General features: G+C 35.7%; 5 protein-coding genes across 9 annotated transcripts in view; 3 read left to right on the top strand and 2 right to left on the bottom strand.

Annotated features, from left to right (window-relative positions):
• Window positions 1–2,029, top strand: part of LOC107272914 (homeobox protein extradenticle) — a gene marked incomplete in the record, with an annotated part of 31,437 nt that extends 29,408 nt beyond the window's left edge. For both annotated transcript variants that reach the window (XM_025090220.1, XM_025090221.1), the window contains 1 exon segment: window positions 1,060–2,029. In XM_025090220.1, the coding sequence (XP_024945988.1) occupies window positions 1,060–1,215 (156 nt within the window).
• Window positions 2,030–4,827: 2,798 nt separating this feature from the next.
• Window positions 4,828–8,447, top strand: LOC107272912 (glutamate receptor ionotropic, delta-2). Of its 3 annotated transcripts, XM_015750577.2 has the most exons (10): window positions 4,828–5,302; window positions 5,576–5,679; window positions 5,991–6,103; window positions 6,222–6,398; window positions 6,466–6,692; window positions 6,783–6,889; window positions 6,968–7,161; window positions 7,253–7,358; window positions 7,449–7,638; window positions 7,717–8,447. In XM_015750577.2, the coding sequence occupies exons 2-10, from the start codon at window positions 5,595–5,597 to the stop codon at window positions 8,177–8,179; spliced, it is 1,662 nt and encodes a 553-aa protein (XP_015606063.1). In that variant the 5' UTR covers window positions 4,828–5,302; window positions 5,576–5,594; the 3' UTR covers window positions 8,180–8,447. The 3 variants fall into 3 exon arrangements, with proteins under 3 accessions (XP_015606063.1, XP_015606065.1, XP_024945987.1); XM_025090219.1 differs by lacking the exon at window positions 4,828–5,302 and having other exon boundaries at window positions 5,332–5,679; XM_015750579.2 differs by lacking the exons at window positions 4,828–5,302; window positions 6,968–7,161; window positions 7,253–7,358 and having other exon boundaries at window positions 5,331–5,679.
• A 322-nt stretch (window positions 8,448–8,769) lies between these two features.
• LOC107272911 (protein SPT2 homolog) lies at window positions 8,770–13,438 on the bottom strand. Its single transcript, XM_025090218.1, has 8 exons — window positions 13,340–13,438; window positions 13,148–13,240; window positions 12,545–12,691; window positions 12,335–12,464; window positions 11,352–11,509; window positions 10,225–11,263; window positions 9,927–10,139; window positions 8,770–9,840 (listed from the first exon to the last, which is right to left on the bottom strand). The coding sequence occupies exons 2-8, from the start codon at window positions 13,199–13,201 to the stop codon at window positions 9,755–9,757; spliced, it is 1,827 nt and encodes a 608-aa protein (XP_024945986.1). The 5' UTR covers window positions 13,202–13,240; window positions 13,340–13,438; the 3' UTR covers window positions 8,770–9,754.
• Window positions 13,439–14,969: 1,531 nt separating this feature from the next.
• On the top strand, window positions 14,970–20,486 carry LOC107272925 (zinc/cadmium resistance protein). Of its 2 annotated transcripts, XM_015750600.2 has the most exons (9): window positions 14,970–15,057; window positions 15,674–15,780; window positions 17,403–17,756; window positions 17,903–18,022; window positions 18,098–18,396; window positions 18,570–18,814; window positions 18,906–19,084; window positions 19,165–19,251; window positions 19,365–20,486. In XM_015750600.2, the coding sequence occupies exons 3-9, from the start codon at window positions 17,568–17,570 to the stop codon at window positions 19,722–19,724; spliced, it is 1,479 nt and encodes a 492-aa protein (XP_015606086.1). In that variant the 5' UTR covers window positions 14,970–15,057; window positions 15,674–15,780; window positions 17,403–17,567; the 3' UTR covers window positions 19,725–20,486. The 2 variants fall into 2 exon arrangements, with proteins under 2 accessions (XP_015606086.1, XP_024946001.1); XM_025090233.1 differs by lacking the exon at window positions 15,674–15,780 and having other exon boundaries at window positions 14,996–15,057.
• LOC107272924 (FAST kinase domain-containing protein 1, mitochondrial) lies at window positions 19,970–24,599 on the bottom strand. Its single transcript, XM_015750598.2, has 10 exons — window positions 24,068–24,599; window positions 22,908–23,986; window positions 22,522–22,808; window positions 22,094–22,440; window positions 21,676–21,942; window positions 21,384–21,590; window positions 21,072–21,311; window positions 20,725–20,999; window positions 20,488–20,647; window positions 19,970–20,247 (listed from the first exon to the last, which is right to left on the bottom strand). The coding sequence occupies exons 2-10, from the start codon at window positions 23,632–23,634 to the stop codon at window positions 20,031–20,033; spliced, it is 2,727 nt and encodes a 908-aa protein (XP_015606084.1). The 5' UTR covers window positions 23,635–23,986; window positions 24,068–24,599; the 3' UTR covers window positions 19,970–20,030.
• Between the last annotated feature and the right edge of the window lie 595 nt (window positions 24,600–25,194).

Genomic DNA, 25,194 nt, shown 5'->3' with positions numbered 1-25,194 from the left:
TTTTTTTTTTTTTTTTTTTTTTTTTTTGAAAAATTGTGTGCATGATTGTAGAGAGCGAAATAATCCGTGAATCCAAAAACAAGAAGGAAAAAAAAAAAGAAAAATTCCCGTCCGCTTCCAATTTCAAGCTTATCCCTTCCTTCCTTATCCGCCCTCCCCTGCCTCCCACCGATCTATATACACATATTATATATACACGTATATATATATATATAATTTTTTAAATTGTAAACCGGCAATGAAACATCTTTTTACGTAATTAAACTTTTTTTTTTGTTTATTTCGTGAATTTTACGTTTTTATTGTTTTAATTACCATCCTCTCGACAACGCCTGTTACGCTACTGTTATATATATATATTTTTAAATTATTGCATATCTTCGGTCTTGGAACGTATTTAGACAGACACGTATTTTCATATGTTATGTATATGTATGTACATGAATCTCCAACTACACGAGCACTCGCATCTTTCGTGGTCCAAGGCTTTATTTTCGTTTATCTATTGTACCTATTACCCCTTTTTTTTTCACGTATTATCTTTCTATTCTTATTCTGCCTCATTTATTTCATTCTTCATCTTGGCGCTCGTCACGATGCGCCTTTCCAAAATTTCCCGTTTAATGAAGATGCTGAAATAATTGTTAAAGACAAAAAATTTGTTGTACACGCGTGCATTCATATGAACCCATGTATACGTGTATATATATGCCGGATTATTCGTGCACTATTTTATATTAGTGCGCTCATTTCATTTTTACAGTTAAAAACTATATTCGGGTGGTGCATGTGGGCTGAAAAACCCGGTATATATTTATGTGTGTATATATATATATATATATAGATATATGTATATGCACGCGTGCGTGACCACGCGAATGCCAGTGAATGCGTGTACGTTGTATTGTTTTTGGTGACGTATCAAAAAGAAAATATACATAACGAGCGAAAGTCACGAAACTTTCTGCGATCACAATGATGGCAAGTGAGACGAATAGACAAAAGAGTAAAAAAAAAACAGGGAAGACGGCCTGACCGCTAAGGACGCGCGTACATGTGGCGGATATGCTGTTTGCTTTCAGGAGCTGTCGCCGTGAAATCCTTAGAAGACGCGAGAAGCTTCTTGAGCGAAATTTCGTGACGCAATTGCGAGAAAAAAAAACAGAAATACGAAAAAAATTAATAGCCACGAGTTTACAAATGAAACAGGATTAAGAATTAATGCGAAAACGAAAAAAGAAAAAAAAACACGAAACTAAACCGGAGATTGACGTCGCAATACGAAGAGAGAAAGAGAATGCTAGAAAGTTATTATATATGTATATCGTAAATCCGATCACCTCACTATCTGTGATCCCGAATACTCGTCGCCACGAGAATACTTAAGAGAGGAAGAAGAAGAAGAAAGAGGTATAACGTGGCGGCCAGTAATACGAAATTAAAAATCGGTATAATGAAAATTAAACTCACCTTTAACTCGTCTCGAGTCCGGGAGTGGCGCCACTGTAGTTACCCATGAGCCATCTCTTCGGCCATAAGAGACATGTTCGTGTCCCGCGTCGTAAAAAAGTTGTAACATTTTCTTTTCTCCCGACAGTCGTCACTGTATACGCAAAATCAATTTGAAAAATTATTATCGAGTCACTGGCACTCTTAATGTTGGCGTACCTGCGCCTGAAAACCTCAGAATAAGACACACTCCCGGTATTGACGCGAGCCTAACCTCCTCAATATCAGGTATTATCCTAATCCCGTGGAACGAAAATATATATCCTATCCGGTATAAGGATTTCCTTTTCGATTCCTTTCCAGAATCCTTTCGTCCCCTCCTCGAGAACTATATGAGAGATAAACGATAACAATAAAAGATTAGGAACGCGGGATAAAGCCGAGACGTACGAGAGCGACGCGTGATGTGTACATGCGCGACGTGAGTGAAAATGGCGGTTAATTTAAAAAAAAAAAAAGAAAAAGGCGAAAGATAAAGGAACAAATAATCGAAGCAATGGCCCTGCTACACAACACAACACTGATGTATACGATTTTTCAACATGAAAATATTATATATTGTAGCTATACATATTAGAGGTATAAAAGAGAAATGAAAAGTAAAAAAAATGATGCGGATAAAAAATAGTCTCTAGGCAACTGTAACGGCTAAGGACATCATTTATTATATATATATATTAGATACGATTATTATTGCTATTGCTATTATTATTACTATGTGATTATTAATTATATTAATTAATTAATTATTATTATTATTACATGATATATTATTATTATTATCGCCTCGTATTATGCTTTTACCTTTCTTTATCTTTTTTTTTTCATCTCAATTTTATTAGTCGTACCGAAAGAGGGGATGGGAGTGTCTATGACGCCACTACCTTTTCTTTCGTATCCTCCAATTTGTCCATCGGTTCGAAATTATATCACGAGATCGATTGAGTTATTGATTTTGACTAATTATTATACGTTTGCGACGATCGAGGAGAAACTAGAAGGATAACCTAAAGAACGTAAGAGTTGGGAATATTCATTTACATTGTATAAACGGGAAAAGCGCGGAGGGTTTTGGACTCGATGGATTAAGAAGAGACAAAAAATGAAGCAAGTAACACGTGCAAGAATCCGGACGATAAAAGATCGAAGATACGAAGAGTCGATGTCCTACGGACAATTAGGGGGATAAACACTGTTGTTAAATAAATATGTCGCAGGCGGATCCAATCGGCTGATCGGATCCTCGCGGAATCGATCAGACGTCAAATAAAAGCAAAAGGAATATTGATGAAGTGTCCACCGGGAAGTCTAAGGCTCATGAGAATCCGACTGTGGCGACGCCTCAGCGATTTTTATTTCGAAAATCCGCGAAGAATCCGTTTGGCCGAGTCGTTGCGGCCCATGGCGACCAGTACAAGTGCGTTCGGCACAGCTAGTATACGAAGAAAGGGTGTAACCCGGGCGAAGCTTAAAGCATTGCCTGGGTATATCGCCCGGGCACTACCTAACATTTAATTAAAAAAAAAAAGAAAGAAAAAATACGAAAAAAACGAGATAATATGTTGAGAATGAGGGGTAATGCGTGTGTGTGTGAGAGAGAGAGGCAGGGAGAGAGTGAGTGAGAGAGGACTGTAAGAATGAGAAGGTTCAACATTTATGGATAAACGCGTATTAAAAGTATTATATTCATATTGTTCCCTTACAATGTTTTCCCCCCTTTTTCAATCCCAGTTTCTTGTTTTCCCATCCTACAATCACTCATTACGCATCCTTTTGGATAGGTATTCGTTCACGTAACAGACTTCTTGTTACGGCAAGGAAAGAACGAAAAGACGTAACGCCAGTCTGCGATTATTTTTCGCACGCTACGCGTTCCTGCAACGTGCGCGCATTTATTATTTTTATTTGATCGATTATTGCAAGCACGTTGCAGAGAGATCAGGCGATATCGGAATTTTGCTTGGACTGTCGGCGACGCGATTGCCGTGAGGGCGAAAATTTTGTTACACGAACTTAGACTGTTTCTTTTGGATTGTCACTACTTTTGACTTACTTCTTTGGGGTTAGATTTTTGTTTCTCTTGTTCATGAGTCACGCGTTATTTCTCGGTCATCTTGGCGTGCTTGGTGTTACGTGTTTGTATTCATTTAAATATATTGGATACGATAACTTCGCCCGGCGGATACTTACGTTCCTTGGCGTCGCGGCGCACGACAGTTATGACTACGAAACTCATTGTATCGATTGAAATCATTATGATAAACTCAATAAAAATGATCGCAAACAAATAGTGTTATGAACCCAATCAATTTCTCCGTGTCAAACTTTATGCACTGTTGTACTTCTAGTGTTAAACTTTCCTCATAATTTACGTGGAAAAGATTGTGGGTCTTTTAGTTGTTACGAAATTACAGGGCGCTGTACAGATTTCTTCGATTCTTGTTTCCCAATTTTGCAATTAATTATGAGCTGTGTACATTGGAACATCTGCGCCGCCAGTAGCACAAATCGGTACTACCGAGATCATGCCACCAACGGCTACTATACCGACTTTTATGTCTTTCCAACCTTTATATTTGACTGGAATGGTAATTGGACATCTTATGGGATATTGGGTCACGTAAGTTTGAGTGAGGGAACCCCTACTAAATAAGCTTTACCTATTCAAATGCTATATACAGATATATATTCTACATATCAGGATCATGAGACATAAAATATACGAGCATGTCAAGTATCCAGACCAAGGATTCTATGAGTTGTATCATATGAAATGTCGCTGGCGCTGCCACCTCTTGGCGCTTTGAAGTTATCGAAGCTAGATGGAGCCACTAGCACGAGGTAACGGTAAAGAGAGGCGCGAGTTATTGGATTTATCTTTCATACGTTGAAGGGACTCAAAGGGGAAACGCGCTATAATGAATTTCTTTTATTATCGTTATGTTCTCCCTTAACACCTCCTCTATACGAAACATGGCATTTCCTTCGAAAGTGACCGTAAACCTTAACTCACTGGCAACATGAATGATCGATAAGTGTGCCGACAGCAAGCATTTTCAATGTTTACTTAATATATTTAACGAATGCGCTTACAATCAATATTGCAGAAAGATGAAAAAAGGTAATAACGATACTTCACTTATAAGGTGAAATAATAACGACAGTTATAGATAAACACGAAATATAGTTATCAATCAAGCTACAAGTTCACAGTTTAAAGGGAGCATTTATCTCCAGTTTAAAAATGCTCTCTGCTCAGTACTCTATCATCGCTACCATAAAACTGCAATTAAAGCTAGCTCATAGTCATGCATATCGAGCTGTTACAACTCTACATGAATAATTAAACAATGCACATCCGTAACGCATCCATAACCTCACATCGAGCCACAGCGTTTTAATACTTCAATATTTCAAAGTTTATAAAGCGGAAATACGTGATCAGAATAGAAATAAATCAAATAAATAATTTTAATGACCACCAATTAATCTCACGTTACGACTTTCCTAATACTTCACTGAATAACGTTGAAAAATCATAAAACCTACCGTCGTTATCGTAATACCTGTGTTTCCCTGTGCAATTGAATTCATTAAAATTGAAAGTTCGTTACCATAAATCACCACTAGGAGATTCAAATGCGTGTTCATAATTTCCACAAGTGCAATTAGAACCGTAGAAATAATGATAAGCCTTGCCAGCTGGAACTAAGTCGTGCGAAGCTTTCTGAAGCAATTCTAATCGATTATTATGATGGCTCAAGCTCGAGCCCCTGGCTTCATGCTGATACAGGTATATATACATGCATATTTATGTTGTGCTCACACCATTCTTATAGTATACTATATAGGTTAGGATAGTTCTTGGTGTGTAGAAAAGGGTATGACACGGGCCATCAGTATTGATTCCAACTTGGACAGCGGTTTGTCTACCTGGTCCCGGGAAAAGGAGACTCCTGTTTAAATTGTCGGATAAAAGTTTTTTAAGGAGGGAAAATAATTCGAAAATATAAAAATAGTGGAAAAAACTTTATTCGGTGTGGTTTATACCTTGTGGATTTTATAGGATGTAGTCCGGATTGATAATGACGGGCTTTGAATTGATGCTCATCGAGATTTGCTCGATTCTGCAAAATGTTACGAGTAATAACAGCTGTCTGCCGAGCCAAGGTACGAATTAACGATCAAATAATAACCTATTAATTCAAATGTCTAGAACAATAACAGATCGTTAGTGTAACGTCTATTATGTTAGTCATGCACTTTACGATGGTTATTGGATTATTAAACGATGGCACTAGAGAGATTTAGATAATTGTTTAATCAATGACAGTTAATCATTGAATCAAATTGATCTGACGATCGATGTGATTGAAGGGGGATTTTTATTTTTGCCTTGAAATATTCAATATCTTTCTGGATTGAAATATTGAAATTTATTCAACTTTTATCGATTACTGATTGGCCTTTTTTTCTTGCAGTCAAAAAAGAAATTCCATCCCGCTATGACGATCAAGTATTTTCTGCCGTTGCGCCATATTTGTCTGAGACAAGAAATAATTTTCCTACGGAACTTCGAATAACGACGTTACAGGTTTGATTGATATTTGAAATTTCGTTTTTTTTTTTTGACACATTTTGGTATTTTATGTTTACGAGGCGGAGTGAGTCAAACAAAAAATTCTTCTGGTACAATCAATTGTTGGTTATAGGATCCGCCATTGTCGGGCACTAAGCTCGTAAACGGTAGTCTGGTCGGCGTTGGACATGCATTTTACATCTTCAATCTTATGCAAGCAAAATTAAATTTCACCTATAAAATAATATTGCCAGAAAGAAATATATTGGGCGATGAAAGTTCCGGTGTATTTGGATTACTTTATACAAAGGTAAAAAGTGCCGGTCAATTAATTAATTAAAATTACTTGAATTAATTGCTGATATGCGAAATTCTAGCAAGTCGATATGGCCGTGGCGTTTTTACCAGTTCTCTCAGAAGCTCATAACACCGTTAAATACGGTACTTATTTAGATGAAATGGAATGGACCATACTCATGAAACGTCCTCAAGAATCAGCAACAGGTTCCGGGCTCTTGGCACCTTTTGACACTACAGTCTGGATTCTGATTTTGATATCAGTCATAATAGTGGGACCTACAATTTATATTTTAATTTACATAAGGTCCTTGCTCGTTGACTGACAGTATTATAGAAAAAAGTTACCTAAACAAACACAATATTGTAATAATAATTTGAAATTATTTAATTACAGATCGAAAATCTCACAGGAAAAATCAGAACGTTACTCCGTAGCGACTTGTATGTGGTTTGTTTATGGTGCATTGCTTAAGCAAGGATCAACAATCTCCCCAGTAACAGGTATTAACGTTTTTTTTATGAAAGTAATTAATTTTTAAAATCAAGTCACGCATTCGTTTGAATAACATATTAAAACAGACTCAGCCAGATTGCTGTTTGCCACCTGGTGGATATTCATAACAATTTTAACGTCATTCTACACTGCGAATCTCACAGCCTTCTTGACATTGTCGCAGTTTACGTTACCGATCAAGTCGGTCGATGATTTAGCCAGTAAAGGTCAAGTATGGGTAGCAGAAAAAGGTCTCGCATTGGATATGATAGTGGCAGAGGTTAGAAGAATGATATGAAGAGATTTCCCATTAATCATAAAGATTATTTCGAGAATGATTCTATAGATTAAATTTGTCACTTACATAACAGGGTAACGAGTTGCAACCACTGAATCTTTCGACCAGCAAAGGAAAAGGTCATTTCGTGGATCTACGAAATAAATCATATTCAACCGTCATTCGTCACATTGATCAAAGTAATAAAAAAGAATGTCAAAACCCCTTTAATATACTTACCTAAGATATCACTGCAGGTATCCTAATTAAACTACTTTGTACCATTCCAGATAAAATGTTCCTGGGTGAAAAACATTTTGTTCAAGGATTGATTTTTTATGATTACATAGACAAAAGTCATAAGGGGATCGATGAAGGTAAACGCTGCACATATGTAATAATGCCAGGACACATTTTATTAAAGAGAAGAGCCTTTGCGTATCCCTTGGGCAGCCTAATAAATGTCGTCATGGACAAACAGTAAAATCTTTGAGATTAATTTCCTGCTCGTCCAAAAAAAAAAATTATTTTTAAAACCACCCACTCGGTTTGTTTCAGTATCTTAGCGTTGGTGGAGTCCGGTATAGTGAAATATATAACAACGGCTTATTTACCTGGGACAGAAATATGCCCTTTGAATTTGGGATCCAAGGAACGTCAATTGAGAAACTCGGATCTGACTATGACTTATAAAGTCGTCTTCATCGGGTTCACCGTGGCGGCAGTCGCCTTCCTTGTCGAGCTCTTGTATCTTTGCAAATGTAAAAAGAAGAAGAAGAAGAAGAATGATCGTCTAGGTAGAACGATACACGCACTTCCCATGTATGCCGCGGCACCGCCATCTGAATTTTTAAAAAGGAGTCCTCCGCCTCAATATCAGAAAGTGGCAGAGCACCAGGAGTACGCCAAGAAGCACGTCATCAACGGCAGGGATTATTACGTGGTTATCGAGCAGCACGGTGACAAGAGATTAGTGCCTGCCCGCACGCCATCTGCACTGTTGTTTCAATATACTGCGTAAAAATTGATGTGTGTTCCAGGTGTGCTGGCGGATTTTGGAAAGAGAGAAAGAAACGTGCATTTTTGGCACCATAGAAATTAACATTCTGACAACAGTTTTTTTTTACACTGAATCGTCTGTATCAATGGACGATGAATATAGCTTTTTTGATATTAATAAATTATGATTTAATATTTGCCACCCGAAACGGGGTTAATACAACGCACAGAATATTGTTAGGTGTTAAATATAAATATCAATGTGTTAAATAAAGATATGTTTGGGACCACTGTTCTGTTTTGCCTCATGCTCACTTTGATTGTTTAATGTCATAAGGAATATTATATTTTTAAGCATATTCGATTTATTCGCTTTCTGTATTCTAGGTAGTCAATTACAGGATCTTCTTATTAAATTTTTTCTTTCCTTCTTTTACTGTAAAAAGCAACAGTGGCATCTCTGTTGAGTTAAGCTCGAGTAATATCGTTTGTGCGAATTAATGACTTTTTGCAGTTATTACAAAGATGTAACTGATGTTCAAGGCACACTCCGAAGGATAATTGCGTCGATGCGAATTTATATGACAGATAGTAAAATTGCAAACAAAAGCAGAAATATTATAGTAATGTATTTATATAAACCGTATCTCAAGAACAATATTAATCATGTTATAGAATTACTTGTATCAAGCACTAACAATGTTCACCGACAATTTATGAGCTTGATCGAATTAACAGCCATGTTTGAAAACACTAGACGAAAGTCGATTTTTTAAAGAAATCACTTAACAATTAATTGGTAATTATACGTTGGCTTATTGCACGCATATTTACAATGTCTATTCCTTCATTAATTATTAATAATGACTTAGAGGCGACGAAGAATATTTTAAGCGGCAGTGTTTTATTCGTCGCAGTTTCTTTGTAATTTTACAGAAGCAAAACGTAAATTAAGCAATTTTAAGATCAGATCAATCAAATGGAGCAAGAGGTTTGAAAAATTTCTATTTAAAGGAAAATAAGTAGCTAAAATAAATTCGAACCTTAGCCGTTCTGTTATACAGTATCTTTCTCTGATCGATGATGAACATTGAAGGTATTTATTTATGACAATATCTTTTCTGCTTAACCAAATAAAGCAGAAAAGATAAACAAACAAAAAATAAAAAAAATAAAATGGCCGTGTCAAAAACTGAGGTATACGGCAAAACTTCTCAAGGCAAATCACAGTCTGAAATGTAAAGTCTGTTACTTTTCGTTTGCCTAATTTCTTTTTCTCCACCTTGCTTCATTTACCCCCTCCCTTGCAAAGCTCTATCGATTGTATTAAAAAAAAAGCCGTGCGTTAGACAAGAATCTAGAGAAACAAAACTTTACGAAAACCGCGCGCTAATAATGTATTGTCTTCTCGCGCGGTATTCTGGAACAATTTTTATAAATATGAAAATATTTCATCACTCAAGCGCTTTTATAAATATATATTTATGTAATAAATGTTTATCATAGCGTGTATATATACATATATATATACACACAGCTGCATCACTCTTCCATTCTCTCATTCTTACACGCATCTATAATATGCGATTATCACGCACTACTTTTTAGATTTCTTCTTAAGCAAAGCTTTTCGCTTCTTCTCGAGAGCTTCCATGCGAATATCCTCCAAGTCTTCCATTATTCCTGTGAACAGATAAAACAAGTCACGTCGAATTGAAACCTAACAATTACAATATTATTTGAAACATTCAAAAGCGATTTAGACTCACCAATTTTCGTGGATACGTATTCTTCCTTTAATTGTTGAGCAAAATTACTCTCCATGGCGTCATCGTCATCCTCGTAATCTCTGTATTTACTCTTGTCATAACCAAATATCTCACTAATATATTTACTATAGTCCTCAGCACCTTCTTCCGGTCCGTCATCAATAAAGTCATCGAGTTCAGAATCGTACTCGTCTTCGTCGTCATGAATGCGACCTGTTATAAATCAATAAAAAATAAAATCAAACACAGAATAACATTACAAGTCGATAAATCTAATCAAAATATTTGTATTAGTTACGTTTGTGCACTGGTCCACCCCTTCGTGCGTCTTTGTGCGACAATGGTCGTTTGACGGGCCTGATGTCACCAGGCGGAAATTGTCGCGTTTTTCCATTGGCTGGCAACGACTTTGGCTTGACATCTTGCGGTGGGAAGTGTCGAGGTTTCACGTCCTGCGATGATGAAACTTGTCGCTTTATATCCTGTGGAGGGAATGGTCTTGGTTTCACGTCTGCTGGAGGCAATTGTCTTGGTTTAACGTCCTTAGACGAATTCATCGGCTTGTCACTACTCTTTGTTGTTTTGCTGACAGATTTAGTTGCCGATGGCGCAGATGCATCAGACTTTTTAATTTTACTCTGCAACTCGAGCTTCTTCTTATTCTCTTCCTCGATGCGTCTTTTAATTTCTTCCAATTCCTTCTTCACAGCCTCGAGTTTCTTTCTTTCCTCTTGAATGAGATCCTTTTCCGAACTCTTGGAGTTCGATGTAGACAGCGTTGATGACTTTTCCTTATCCGCTTGCTTCCTCACGGAGGAAGTAGTTGTGCTTTTTGTTAAGGGCCTCTCTGTCTTTTCCGGTGATGACTTTCCGTTCGATAGTTTCGGTATTCTCCCACTTTGTGGTGGCGGCGCTTTTGCCGTAGCTGGAATCTTTGCGCTTTCAGGATTTTTCTCCCGTTGCTCCTTCCTCTCCCGCCATTCCTTTTCTTTTAAATATTCTTTCATTTGTTTCTTTGTCATGAGTCTCTCGGGTTCCTCTACCTTTGGCTTTGGCTTCGGTTCCAACACTATTGGCTCGTGCTGCTTTTTTTCGGCGAGTTTTAATAGCTGGACGAAATCTATTGGTGGCGGAGCTGGGGGACGTTTTTTTACTTTTGGTTTTTCCTCCTTGTCCTTTTCTTTTTCTTTTTCCTTATCTCTATCTCTATCTCCTGATGCTTTCTCTTTCGCATCTGGCTCAGTTTCCTTCTCAGTTAAGCTGGAAGATTTCCTTTTTCTTCGATGACCCAAAGTGTCTTCCAGTTCCTTCTGTTTCAATGCTTGTTTTACTCTGTCCTGTTATGAAAATTATTTATAAAATATCGACTGCTTATTAATGTAATATGTTCCAATTAATAGGTATTCATATGATCTGAATTCAGACCTTTGTAGATGCTATGTCCTTCACTGTTCTTTTGCCACTGTCACTAAATAATGGCTTCTCCGGAGGTAGATTGTTGTATTTATTCATCAGCTGGTTATAAAAAGCGGAAGCCTCTTGCGAGACGTATCCGTAATCGTCCTCATCAGGTTGTGATGGTCCTAGGTAATACGTATTTGTTAATTGGTTATGAATTATAACCAATTACAATGGTGAGTCATGCAAAGCTTTGTACTTCAAAGTTATAATGCCTCTCTTATCGTATATCGTCCAAGCAACTGGTTATGTAAAAACAATAAAGTTCCAAAATCTTAAAACAAATAGCGTAGCAAAGTCAATTGGGTTAATTTAAGCTGCACTCAGGTTACTAAGAAATTCTTGACTTTTGAGTTATTTTAGTTTATTGACTAGAGGCTTTGAAAGTGCTGAAGAAAATTAAACTTTGCTGTATCCTCATCCCACCATTTTCAAAGTTTCTGTGCTGCTTGAAATAAGAGAAACAGTACTTTCAAAATTTAACAAACCGCTAAATTCTATTTGAAAAATCGAAGATGAAGGATGCAACCTTGTTTTTTTTTTATTAATATGCCCGCTACACTACTCTATAAATAGGTGGCTGACCTTAGTCCCTGAGAATCCCTCTCCATGATGAGAATCAACCAAACCGCGTCACTTGCGACCACTTTAACAGAAGCCGGGAAAGTACACCGTAGTATCTCTCGCGACAAACTACGACCTGTGGGCAAAAATACTGCCCATTACATACTAGACTCTTATAGAGCATTTACCTCAAAAATTACTTTGGAACTTTATTGTTAATACACTATGTGTAACTTGTTCTTACGCACATACTGGAGACTCTATAATTGGAACATTGGGGATTCGAAATTTTAATTTGATTGAGTATTTAACTGAATTTGTTCCAAGAGTTAAGAGCATCCATTATGCTTTATCTTTCTTATAATGAACGCAAACTGGACGCATACCTGCCATAGTGACAGCAGTGTTTTCATTGTCGATAGCATCAGCCAATACAGATTTATTGGCAGATTTGCAAACTTTTAAATGCTTGTTTATTCTGCTTTGAGTTTTGTGATCACGCAAGGCCAAGAGATTCTGGAAAAAAAGATAATAATCATCACTGTTAGAAGCATTCCTCATAATGAATATTCTACTGATTGTAATAGTGAAAATACCTCTTTTTTCCTTTTTTCCTCAGAAGCCTTTCGACGCTCCTCTTCTTCTTTTCTGGCAAGAAATTTCTTGATATTCTCAGATAAATTCTTTGATTGTTTACTCTCTTTCTTGGGTGGTGTAAATTTGGTTCGGTAGCACGCAATAGGCTTTAAAAAATAGAATTTTCCATTTAGTACCACTAATCATCTCGATGATAGAACAATTGAATATGAATTCAATTACTGTCATAATTAATCAAGCAGACAAAAAAAAGAGATATATTGAACCTAAAGTTTAAAATAATATATAAATATTTCAGCATCTATCAACGTTGTAAAATTTCAATACTAATATTGGAACATAGTCTATGGTAGATTATTAAGTTTAGCTTACTGTTAATAATTTGAATCGGTGTCAAAGGGTCACAATACTAAAAAAAGGCTTAAAACTATTAAAATGAAATAACAGATACAATAAAAAAAGATATTTCGAACGTTCTGGAAACGAGGACAAAAACTTCAATGGTTTTTTTTCCTTCACAAAATGATAATACAAGCGTTAAAAACGAAAGATTTTGAAACAACAACAATAAGATCTAAGAATTGAAATAAAGACTGTCTTACCTGCTTACTGCCTTCATTTTTTTGAGCGACACTCAATAGTGTCCCAAAATCCATGGTTAAAAGTTCCGATGTAAACGCAAGACAGTTCGATATCTCAAAATTGCATAAACAGGAAAAAAAATGACCAAAGATTCACGTAAACTAACTCATCCTAACTAAACAAATCTTTGCAGAAATTTACGCAACTCTTACAATAGAGATTAGGTGTCGTATCACGGTTGTTTCTTCCGAAATTTTCCATACGGAATCGCCATGACTCGTGCGACTTATAAAAGAAGACTGACTGAATTTCAAGAGGCGAATAGTTCTTTTTGTTATTCGCCAGAGGAACCTGCCATCTAGCGTGATCTACACGAACCAATAAGAATCTAACAGTATCTCCTCAACTGGTTTCCACAGTCTGCTCACAGATGGCACCATTAGCGCACACAATCCTAGCGGCAGTCTACGAAAAAGGATAATCATCTTTTTGATGAAACGATATGGAAAGACACGTTTCTTTATGAAAACCAACGGTTCCGCAGCGACTTGTCCACTCGACGAATCAAAATCCAAACTCAGTAAATCCATAGTAAGAAAATTATATAATTGTTCTTTAATCAGAGGCATAAGAAACCATATAATTCTTCCTTCACACAATTAATGCTTTGCATAACGAAAACTTTCTCCATGTAATCCCAAGGCAATTACAAAGGCCAAAAAACTAATCTACTAACGTTGCAGAAATTTTCCCAAATCCCATAATATGACACAATTCATTACTTCAGCGCCCATTAATTAATAGCACCTATCGGCGATGTAATTGTTTAAGCGTAATACAATCCCCCATGTTTTGATATCGAATTCCACTTTACTCAGTCGATAGATAAAGAACGGGTGTCTTCCTCAGGAAGAATATTTTTCACTCTCTTCAATCTTTGGCGTCGTGTGCAAAGAACACTCTAGTCACCGATAACCGTACCATTTTCAATAATACAAATATCATTGGATTCTCATTGTTCGAATCCATCGATAATATTTCATTTGACATTTTCCAAGGATTCATCCTAATTACAACATAACAAACTATTACGTTCTTACGTTACTCCTTCAGTACCTCATTAATGAAAAAATGTATCAACGACAAACTAGAACCTTGCGATAGTCCATTACTAACACTAAACCTACCATCCACAGGTTATTTGAACCTTTTAAAGCCAAAAATACGTTTATAAAAAGTTGTCGATAGGTTAAGTGTTAACTTCTGTCACTTCCCCTTGTCCTAATTCCACATGCACCTGTTCACATCAAATAAATGTAGTCACAGGACAAATTTAACATTTACAGCTAATTCAAGCGTCTAGGAGGACGTGGCAGGGTCTAGAAATTGTTAATAACAAACTGGTCCATGATAATTTTCACATAAAATAGAATTTCGCCAGAATGATCTACAATGAATATAAAATAATATTCCTGATATAGTAGTATCTTATCATTATTAACCTATCGTTATCCGTCATATCGTGTCTCCATTATCGTTATAGAAATAATGAAAATATTTAGTGATCAATTAGTTAAAACAAGACAAAATCATATATATATATAACACTAAAGCGAAACGATCAAACGTGCTCTCAGTTTAGGATTAGCATGTAAAATTGCTTGGAATAAAGTCTCTTATCGCAGATTGCAGTAAATCGTAACTGAACGTATAAGCTACACTACCGTCATTCCTTCCCAAACCTACTGAGAGAGAAAGAGAGAGCGAGGAGGGGGGAGAGAGAGAGAGAAACTTCCTCTTTAAAGCCCTCAACGAACTTACTCCCTCACTTACCCACTGCTATACTTATATGTTCTCCTCTTATTCTTGTCAGTAGCGCTCGAGCCACCGATTGAGCAAGAACTTACTCCCAGTGGAAGTGTGGCAGTCAGTGAGTTCACGGCATAGACTTTTATTCACCTCTTAACACATTATACGAGTTTCTTCAGATAAAAGTTTCTCTTTTTAATATTATCTCCCGCGATTTGGAGGCTACGTGGACGGATAAATATAATATAACAAGAGTGCGTTGACACCGATCACGTGCCCGTTGTTATTTTTAGTTTTAAAATAATTCTTAACGCTATATACCAAGCTTTGATTATCGTTGCTAAAATTTTTGGCACGTGTAGGAATACGTTGTCTCTCTCTGTAGGCGTTTTGGTGTATATTTTTGTTCGTGCATAAAATTTCTTATTTCCTAGTATATTTTAGCTCCTCGCGTAGCTTCCTTCTAGTAGCAGTCAGAGAATTTTCTGTAAAATAATTGTTGGATTTAGTGAGATTATCGTATACGTGATAATTTACTCGTTGATCTGTTTGCATTGTTTTTGGTGGTATTACAGAATTTTCTTGAAAATATTTTTATATGCTCATTTTATCAGGGGTAGCTATATATACATATCCGTGTATTATTATCTTATGGACTAATAAACTCAGCATTGATATTGATACCATGATCATATATTTATAATGTTTTTTTTTTTTTTTTTCATGTGCTGATATAGTCAAATCGTGTTCCTGGAGATAAATTGATGTCTCGAGGGGCATATAAGTGTGAAAATTAAAATCAGAAGTGGCAGATATCAATTATTTGGACTGCAGTAATTACAGAGTAAGTAATATGAACATTAAAAGTTATTTTGTTCAAATTAGTAAATTCACAGTAGCTTTTCTTATGGGTATTGATTTATATATAACATAGGTATTATATTTGTATGGTGTCAGTATAAAAGTAGTGGATGACAAATTTGGGGTATTCTCCATAAATCCGAGGGTCAGAAATGAAGTATTTAGGTAAAGGACAAAAATTATTCATGCGTTCTGAAACATGCTAAAAATTAATTGGTGCGGAAAAGCTCGTTGATAATTGACTGTCGTTTTTCCGCGTTCGAATTCGCCCTAGTAAGTTAAGCAGAACATTTGTAAAAAAAAAAAAAAGAAAAATTAGTCAATCTAGTCAGATTTCACCGTCGATTGGTGCTCCTAATTAATATTTTTCGTGTAATCAAGGTTTGCGAGAGCGCAGCCTTAGTGCATTCGTGCAAGAAGGTCATTGCAATCGGGTCCCTTATGACAGAAAGAGTCAGCTGTTTAATTATAATTGAAAGAAAAAATATTAGACATTTTTAGATTTTCACGCAACAGTAGGTATTATCATTTGATATGATTGTTGCATGGAAACTGGGTCATCAGTGTATCAGATTAGATTCATCCGATTAACATGCCATAAATATCTTGATTCTCTTTTACGTATTTCCATCTTACTTGAAAACAATGGGATTTATGACTTTTTATAGATTTTGCAAGCTGTATTGGATAAACTTGAATAAGAGCGAGAATGAGAAGCTATTAGGGAGCGGATGTTAGCAACTAACGCTCTGATAGTTGTTGGCAACGAGAATTATTCTCTTATGGCCAGCTACCATTATCCACTTTATATTTGTCCAGACTGTATATCCGCCATTAGAAGCGGTATAGACTAATTAGACCTCCTGAATCATAATTCCAGGATAGTGTGAAAATTTGATAACGCCGAAGGTCAAGTACAGTTGGAGAGTGTACCTAAAATAATTGAATAAATAAGATAAACGAACAACTTCTACTACACAATGATAATCCATAAATGGATTTTAATAAAGTAAGAGTAATGGCATATTAACAACAAAGAAAAGGTGAACTTTGACCTGGGAAGATATGATTGTCATCCTCCTATACATTTCTTTGTTTCATTTTCCAACTATCTCTGGCTTTAATCTGTCTCATAAGACAGCCATGACTCGCTGCATGGACTTATCATCTTGACATAATAATTTGCTAAAAATTTCAAAATATTTCATCGACTATTGTCGCAGAGGAACTCTTGAAGTATATCTAGAAAGAAATTATGCGTGGTTTTACAAATAGTTTTGTTTATAGGACACCGAAGAGTAGTCTAATAACATAACAGGTATAGGTACAGTATATATAGGAGGATTGTAAAATAATAAAAAATAATTTAAACAATAAACACATGGATAAACGTCGGCCTGGATAGGTAACAATGACGATTTGATAAAGTAGGTGAACAGGATTTATGATCCCAAGGAAAAAAGCTCATTCTATTATTCATAAAGCAGATATTTACTTTGACCGACTAGCTCTTTTAAATGAAACTGTATATCGGTATCAATGATTTTGAAAATAAAAATTGGCAATAACAACAACAATGACTGCAGCTGCATGCTTTTGTTACAGGCAATCACTGAATGACCACAATGACGATTTCTATCCAGTGAATAGTGGCCGGACGGTAGTCATCAAGCCTCCTATTATTCTGTACTTAACCATTCGTCCTCCGTGGATAATTCCATCGGAATTTTCGACACGGAGAATCGAACAAGGTTCGAGTAACCAATAGCAATGGCAGTCAAGAAGTGGTTTCGCAGTCTGCAGCCCGTTCAACTCTATGTGGTGCTCTTCTTCACGACGGCCTTCTTCGTCGTGGAACTAGTAGCCAGTCACCTTACGCATGCACTGACACTGTTGCTCAATGCTTATCACATGCTCTGTAATATTGTCGCTCTGGTTGGATGTATAGCCTCGATAAAGGTACTTTCCATTCACTAAAAGTACAGTATTGAAGTGTTAATGAAAATTAGCTTGTGGCAATCGTACGAACTAGGATAGTTTATTCGTTCGGTACATTGTCAATGTATTAATTAAGATTTTTTAACAGTCCAAATCATTTATTTCAGTACGAGCAACGTGATCGCTATCAACTGGAAAGTAATAGCTGTAGTTCGCAAGGAAACTCATCGACATCCATTAACGATGAGAGTAAAGAAACATCAGTATCATTGCCACGTAGACCAACGGTAATTAGTTAATTAATGAAAAAAAAAGAAAGTAATTAAAAATTTGTTTACTCACTAATATAAACTCTTAACCAGCCATCAAAGTCCGATAGAAGAATGAAAAATACTTTTGGCTGGGCTAGAATCGACATAGTCATCATCCTCGTATGCTGCGTTCTTCATGCATCCTTTTGCTTCTCCCTCGTCGTAGAAGCTTTGCAAACCCTAGTGCACATTGATCATACAGATGCGATACATCACGTAGTTCCGGTATTCTGTATAGGAGCTGCTGGAATATTGCTGAACGTATTCTGTTACATCCTTATAGGTGGCTATACGTTTAACCAGGGTGTTTTTCTTCACGTTACCAAGCACGGGAACGTCGTCTTTAAAAAGTAAGAAATTAAGTTAATTATTTTAGTTATTCGATTATCCATACTTCATTGAACAATTGTACTAGTGTTTTTCTTACTGCCATGGACTTTACCCTTTTCTGCGGTCCATTAATATCGCTGTCAAGGACTCCGAAGGATATACGGTCTTATTCTGTTTTACGGTGACTTTTCAGGAACGTGAGCTCACAGCCTGCGAAGGACGGCGAACAGCAACTCTCTGGGCATAGTCGTTGGAGTCCCCTGGCCTTGCCCAGGAGCCAAGGCTTTCGAGAAATGTGTCGAGACGTTTTGGGATGTTTTTTTGTCACCCTGGTAGCGGTTCTGGTTTACTTTACGGATGGAGACATAGCCAAGTACTTCGATCCTGTCTTGGCTATTATTTCTGCGCTGTGTCTCTTCATGCTGAGTTATCCTTACAGTGAGAATCCTTGAGATATTTATTGATTTAGTACTGAAAGATTTGATGATCATTTTCATTAGTCCTTTGAACCCGTTGTTTTCTGTTGCAGTGAGAGAGTCTGGATATATTTTACTTCAAACGATACCAAATCATATGAATATCGATGCCTTGAAACGGGAACTTCTGATGGCCTTTCCGGGGATCGTGAATGTTCATGATTTTCATGTCTGGCAGCTTACGGGACAGAAAATTGTATCGACAGTACATATTATCTTTATGGATCCCACGGTAAAGTATATTCAATATGTACTCATGATAAGTCAGTGGACTAACCTATGTTAATTGAGAACGATTGAATGACGTTTTAGGTTTATGCGAGTATTACTGACCAAGTGACAAACTTCTTCAACGAAATGGGCATAACGCAAGTGACAATTCAACCTGAATTTGATAAGGTAAACAATAAATATTTATTGATTCAAACTTTTTATTGAAAAAAAAGTATCCAATAAATTTTAACACGAGGAATATTTTTCATTCTTAAATTATTTTTTGTTTTTTCAATCAGATGAAGCCCAAAATAGGCAAACTGGAATGTCTAATCCCCTGTCAAAGTGGACGTTGTAGTTCTCCCCAGTGCTGTACAGGGGAACAGGAGGAAGAGAATTCTTCGACAGTACATCCACCAACATTCGTCCCATGCATAAACAAGAAATTTGATAAGAAAGAAATTTTACCGTCACCTGACTTGGATTTAAAGAAATTTACGGTTGGCGAGAAGGCGCCGGAAGTTAAAGAACTTAAAGTTCCCGAGCTTTCTGAGGAGAATCGTCTTTCTACCAGTAGTTCCTGTTCGATTATAAATGAGCTGATTTCTAGTACTCAAGAAGAAGAAGAACCAATTAACGTTCCTAAAAACTCAACGTGAATATATTATATTTTTATAGAAAAAAAGAGAACACAACACAAGACTGGAGAGAACTTGAACACTCGATACTTAAAATGTGATGCAAAAGGATATATAGAAAACAAAAAAGAAAGGAATTCCTATTGTAATAGAAAGCCCATCACACCGACCAAAAATTAGGGAAATAGTAGGATTAAATAGAATGGGAATGTAATTGTATATAAACTTTAGAAAAAGCATTTAAGGGTATAGAGAAATTTCAACGATGAACAATTGAACTAATTTATTTGGTACAATGGAGGTTTCCACAAATGTTTTGCACCTAATTCAAATCGCTTTTTCAGATTTTCCTTGAAGGCAGTCAGACAAGTACTTCAGTTTCGCGCTCGATTCAGACAGAGCCATGGAATTCCATATGTAATGATTTAAAGTGATGACGTTATATCCTAGTATCTGCAACTGACGCTTGTTCATTTCATAAACTCCCTTTAGATAGGTTCCGTTATTAGAGAACGAATTGGGCCCATGTAAGATCAAGGCTGTCCTAGAAAAAAAAGAGAAAAACACGAGATTCAAGATCACTCTTATTCACCTGTATTTTTATATTTTTAAGGATTATAAGTAACTAAAGATTGTACATACAATATATTTCAGTAAATAGATCGTTCATGTTTTTATCCAGCTCATATAGATTATGTAGAAAATTAAACTTTATAATAACTTCACGTGTAAAAAACGAATATAACGATACATTGGTAGAATAAACTGGACGAATTATACTCACCCTCTGTCGTTGAAGTTCTTTTTACTTTCTTTATTCTGCACCAGAAAGTCTATCTTATGGTAATAAGGAGAGTACGCGTTAACACGAATATTTTTCTCATCTACCAACGCTGCTAGAGTTTGATCAACTTCCTTGTGGAAAATTCTCGGATTTCTGTAGTCTAGAAAAATGATTAGGAATTATATAAGAAACAGAGGGAGGATATGCCATAACCTTTAGCTATTTAAAGACTTTTACCCCTAGTCGCTTCTTCTTCGCAGTATCTCCTGTGGAACCAGGGTACATCCTCTTCAGGAAACTCAATACATACCGCACGATTTAATTTCATGAGACTATTTCGTACTCTACTGGGATACGACAAATGTGCCTTGTTCAGAATAATCTCGTCGTCGAGTGCCTGAAGAAAATCCATCGTGAAGATGAAACGTATCAAATCGCTCGACAAATGTTGAAAGTAGCAGAGTGTCAGGGCAGTCTCAATTATGAGCTTTCCTGTTATTCTATGGCGCTCTCTATAAAAATTAAAAAAAGAAAGTCTTTCGGTAACGCATTTATTTAATATATTTATTATTTATAGTACGAACCTATAAATTATCTCATTGACGACGGCTGTAAATTCGGTGATATCTTTGGGAGTATAGCCAAGTGTGTAACAAGAATTTGTAAAGTAAGCAACAGTTTGTGCAAGGACATATTCTCTGTTGTTTATAATATACTTCACTACCTTCTCTATAAGATGTGGCAGTACATATTGATTTTGAGTTATGGAAGATGTAACTTCTCGTATAATCTGGGATGTAATATTACTATCGGTCTCTTTTGTTCTACAAAAACGTATGGTGAAATTAATTCATATCGTTGAAGATTAATTAAGTAAGATTATTATATAATTTTACCTCTGCTCGATTTTTTTAAAGAACTCATTTTCTTTTTCGAATTCTCTATAGGCACAGCAACGCATTAGTAATGTGACGTGCGTCACATCTAAAGTTTCACTTTTTAATAATCTTTCCATACATTCATCCAGCATTTGATCAATTTGATTTAATTGATTGATTAATTTGGTCGACTTCTTTTCATCTTTTCTTATCTTTCGAGCTATTCTAAGATATAAAATATAATAGGAAATCAATTTCTGAGACACGCAGCGAATCTGTACTTTAAGTATGAATTATCTACGCTGGCTACCTGAGACATTGGGTAATGTAGAAGCAGTGAAAGACACTGTATTGTTCTGAGAATGAGAGTAGTTTGTCAATGACGATATCAGGAATCGCATCCTTTGATTCATTTGTTGGATAATAAGCCAGTGTAAAACCAGTTGCTCTCGTGCATTTCCAAGTTATAAAGTTGCACTCTCCATTTTGCAAATCGTTCATAAGCCATTTTAACATTTCCTTCTCGAAACCTAAATGTCGATGAAGGTTACTGTATCGATCAACGTAATAAGTGTAACTGTAAAAATATCATAAGTAATTAGAGCATTGAAGAATTTGATTTATAAGACTAATAATAATACCTGGAGAAATATTATTAAAAATGATCAAGTACAGAGTGTTATCATTTTTACTTTCACTTGATGCATTGATACACTATGAAAAATTACCTGAAACATAGTTGGAGAAGTCGTTCAATAACTTCTGGATTATTAGACGTTATTAACGATTGCATCTTTGTCCAAATTGTGTAAAATGTATTGATTACAGGGGTTTTGAAGGTCTGGTAGAGTTTTACAAAGTTTTGAACTGATATATCATTTTCAGTTGATTGAATGTGCAAGTTTTTATTCAGAAGCTTTTGAAATTTTTGACGCGAAGGGCCAAATGTAAATGGAATTAAATAACGAGCTAGGGATGATTTTGTTGTTGTGCTCACATTCTCGCTTAAAAAATTGAATGCGCTATTTTGGAATTCGTCTAATAGGCAGGATGGCTCTTGTAACTTCGAAAATATCTAAATTAAAGAAATTCTTCGATTATTACACGCTATTTTATTTATCTGAATGAATTATTAGATACTGCATTCAGTATGTACCTTGATGAGTTCGACAAGTATGTTTACATCTAAAAGATGAACCTTTCCATGAAATTGAAGCATAATATTCCTCATGGTATTATTGCACTGAAGTCTCCAGTCAGGACGATTTAAAAATGTCAAGATTGCAAGAAGAATATCTGAATTACCAGCATGTAACTTATTTTTATTCAACAAGTTCTGAACAACCATCTGATAACTGGACAGGACAGAATCTGTTACAAGCTCACGCTGAATGTTTAAGCAAAGAGTACACAAGTACATATCTACAGCAGTTGTACATCCATCTAAATAAGAAAAAATCATTAAAATAAGAAATATATTTTAAGCGATCTCATAAAACTGGTATTTTTGGAATAAATAGTAAATGAACCACAGATACATACGGAGTTTGTTTAAAACCAAGTTGAATATTGGCAGAGAGATACAGTATGTCCAATGTTCCAGTGCAAAATTCTGAATAGCTAATGAATAGCGTGCTAGGTTGATGAGAGGAATATCATCTTGCAATTTTTCCACATAATCATGAAAACGAGAAAGCAGAAGCTGGAAGGTTTCATTCTGTACAGGAACTTCTGACGCAGCTATTGCAAGTAATGACCACGTTACTTCATCCAGAGTAAATTCTTTATTATGATGTGATACTAAGTCCAAGATTTGAATATAATCATAATTACTCTCAGACAATAGACTACGAGCTTCCTTGTTGTTCCTTTGAAGCTCTCTGGTCATCAAGAGAGCATGACATACATGGGCAGCATTAAAAATATGACTATTCTCTCGTACAAAAGAGAATAATGTGGATAACGTTTCACACTTGATTATATGCATCATCATTACATCAGAGGAATTTAATTTTTCAAAACGTTTAGGATTATGAATTTCATCCAACAATTGTATAATTGGAGAATGCTTCATTTCTTGTAAGAATTCATCAGATTCCTCGCTACCTGCTCGATTGGCCCTTAGTATTAAAGGCAGCTCGATATTTGACTTGAACAACAGGTGCTTTGATAAAACGATTTGTCGACATTGTTTAAAGTATTTTGTATTCAACAGCAACCTCTTGCATTGCAACATAAGATGCCCCCTTAATATCCTGATTTGGAGCATAACTTAACCTTGTAGATCGTGATGAATCATGTATTGTAGTCTTCAACAATCAATAGAAGGCCGAATAACGTATCTATCAGTACTGCCATCACTCCAGTATTCATATATTTTAATGACAATTAATCTTATTTATAAAATCACATAGTTCTGAAAATGATATTTGCCGAAAAAAAATCTCGGACACTTCGAATTATGACGCACTGGCGCGGCTGGCGCCCTTGTAGACGAAAATCAGCTGTGTTGTTACGAATAGCTAGGGTACCTTGTTTCGAGTATCTTTATCATAGTCTATTTTCGTTTTCGTATATCGTATTTTCTTTATACAGATTTTTCGAAAAAGTACATCCATCATCTAATAGAACAAAGTGATGTATGGGAATTAAATTGGTAAAAGTTAAGAATACTGTTAAGCATTTAGATAATTATGTCATACCAATTTCCTTCATATATTCATGACGATTCTCTTCAGTCAAAAGGTAAATTATTGAGTAACAATAATTTACAAAAAACATTTGAATTTAAACCCGGTACTTGATAAGTTACGATCATGCTGATCCTAATGGTGGAGATGAAATGAGTTACTAACGAATCAAACGCACTGCGTCCTCAGTTTTCCACCAACAGAACAACATTACATAACTAGCCGATTTTATGAGAATCCTACTTGTTGGTAAATTTGTGTGTATCTATTTTGCGATGGAATACAAATGCGATATGGTTATCAAGTATGTAATATATTAATTATTAAAATAATAACCGGGTCGTTTTGCATGGTACTGTTAATTGCAACGCATAAGGAACGTTTAATTAGAACTAAAATAATTACAAGTTAAAGACCTCAATACCTCTAATAAAAACAGCAGGTGAGAAACGTTAAGAAAATCGGAAATACCGTTAAGTTCAATTCCTTCCTATGATACAATTCAAATTACATTCCTAACTGTAATTCCAATAAATTTAATCACTAAACAGAAGAATCTACTTATGCTACGATATTCGTCGACATTCGCGGAATAAGTGATTTATAAACACGTTTTCCTATATTTACATTATATATAAAATTTTTCAAAGTAAACGATACTGCAATTTATTTTATACTCCCAAAATACCCGCGATTCCCGCAAAGTTCAACAGTTATCTCTGGCCATTTTTTTTGTTTCACATGAAAATATTTTTCTTCAAAATCCACATAACACGTAACAGGCATCGCCCCCAATATCAATGAGAATTAAAAGAATCGCTATTAATAACTATATTTACCTACAGCATCTTGAACCATAATGAATTCTACAGAATCCTATACGCATTCCAAAGACCTTTTAATATTTTTATTTAAATACAGCGAACAGTAACCACAATTTAAAAAATTTATCTGCATCCTTTTATGTATTATCTAAATGTAATATGTATACATCGTTTGATTATTTCTCCCATGAATTATATGTATATGCACGACAGAACTCCCATCATCTTCAGGGCACAGTAATCGTGGTGGACAAGTAGGAGAAGTACCGGTAGTGGTAGAAATGACGTCATTTTAAGAACGATAACTTTCCTTAA

Source organism: Cephus cinctus, unplaced genomic scaffold (assembly GCF_000341935.2).
Source record: "Cephus cinctus unplaced genomic scaffold, Ccin1 Ccin1_scaffold1312, whole genome shotgun sequence".
Classification (NCBI taxonomy): Eukaryota; Metazoa; Arthropoda; class Insecta; order Hymenoptera; family Cephidae; genus Cephus; species Cephus cinctus.
This window is presented reverse-complemented; position numbering and strand designations above follow the sequence as displayed.

Coding starts and splice junctions, on each gene's coding strand:
- LOC107272912 (XM_015750577.2), top strand. CDS start 5,595: ATGACGGGCTTTGAATTGATGCTCATCGAGATTTGCTCGATTCTGCAA. Junction 6,104..6,221: donor TTCGAATAACGACGTTACAG/GTTTGATTGATA, acceptor TGTTGGTTATAG/GATCCGCCATTGTCGGGCAC. Junction 7,162..7,252: donor TGGATATGATAGTGGCAGAG/GTTAGAAGAATG, acceptor CTTACATAACAG/GGTAACGAGTTGCAACCACT.
- LOC107272911 (XM_025090218.1), bottom strand. CDS start 13,201: ATGGATTTTGGGACACTATTGAGTGTCGCTCAAAAAAATGAAGGCAGT. Junction 12,692..13,147: donor AAAATGAAGGCAGTAAGCAG/GTAAGACAGTCT, acceptor TATTTTTTAAAG/CCTATTGCGTGCTACCGAAC. Junction 9,841..9,926: donor ATACGTATCCACGAAAATTG/GTGAGTCTAAAT, acceptor ATCTGTTCACAG/GAATAATGGAAGACTTGGAG.
- LOC107272925 (XM_015750600.2), top strand. CDS start 17,568: ATGGCAGTCAAGAAGTGGTTTCGCAGTCTGCAGCCCGTTCAACTCTAT. Junction 18,023..18,097: donor CATTGCCACGTAGACCAACG/GTAATTAGTTAA, acceptor ACTCTTAACCAG/CCATCAAAGTCCGATAGAAG. Junction 19,085..19,164: donor TTATCTTTATGGATCCCACG/GTAAAGTATATT, acceptor ATGACGTTTTAG/GTTTATGCGAGTATTACTGA.
- LOC107272924 (XM_015750598.2), bottom strand. CDS start 23,634: ATGCTCCAAATCAGGATATTAAGGGGGCATCTTATGTTGCAATGCAAG. Junction 22,441..22,521: donor TACTTGTCGAACTCATCAAG/GTACATACTGAA, acceptor TCTTTAATTTAG/ATATTTTCGAAGTTACAAGA. Junction 21,943..22,093: donor CTTCTCCAACTATGTTTCAG/GTAATTTTTCAT, acceptor ATATTTTTACAG/TTACACTTATTACGTTGATC.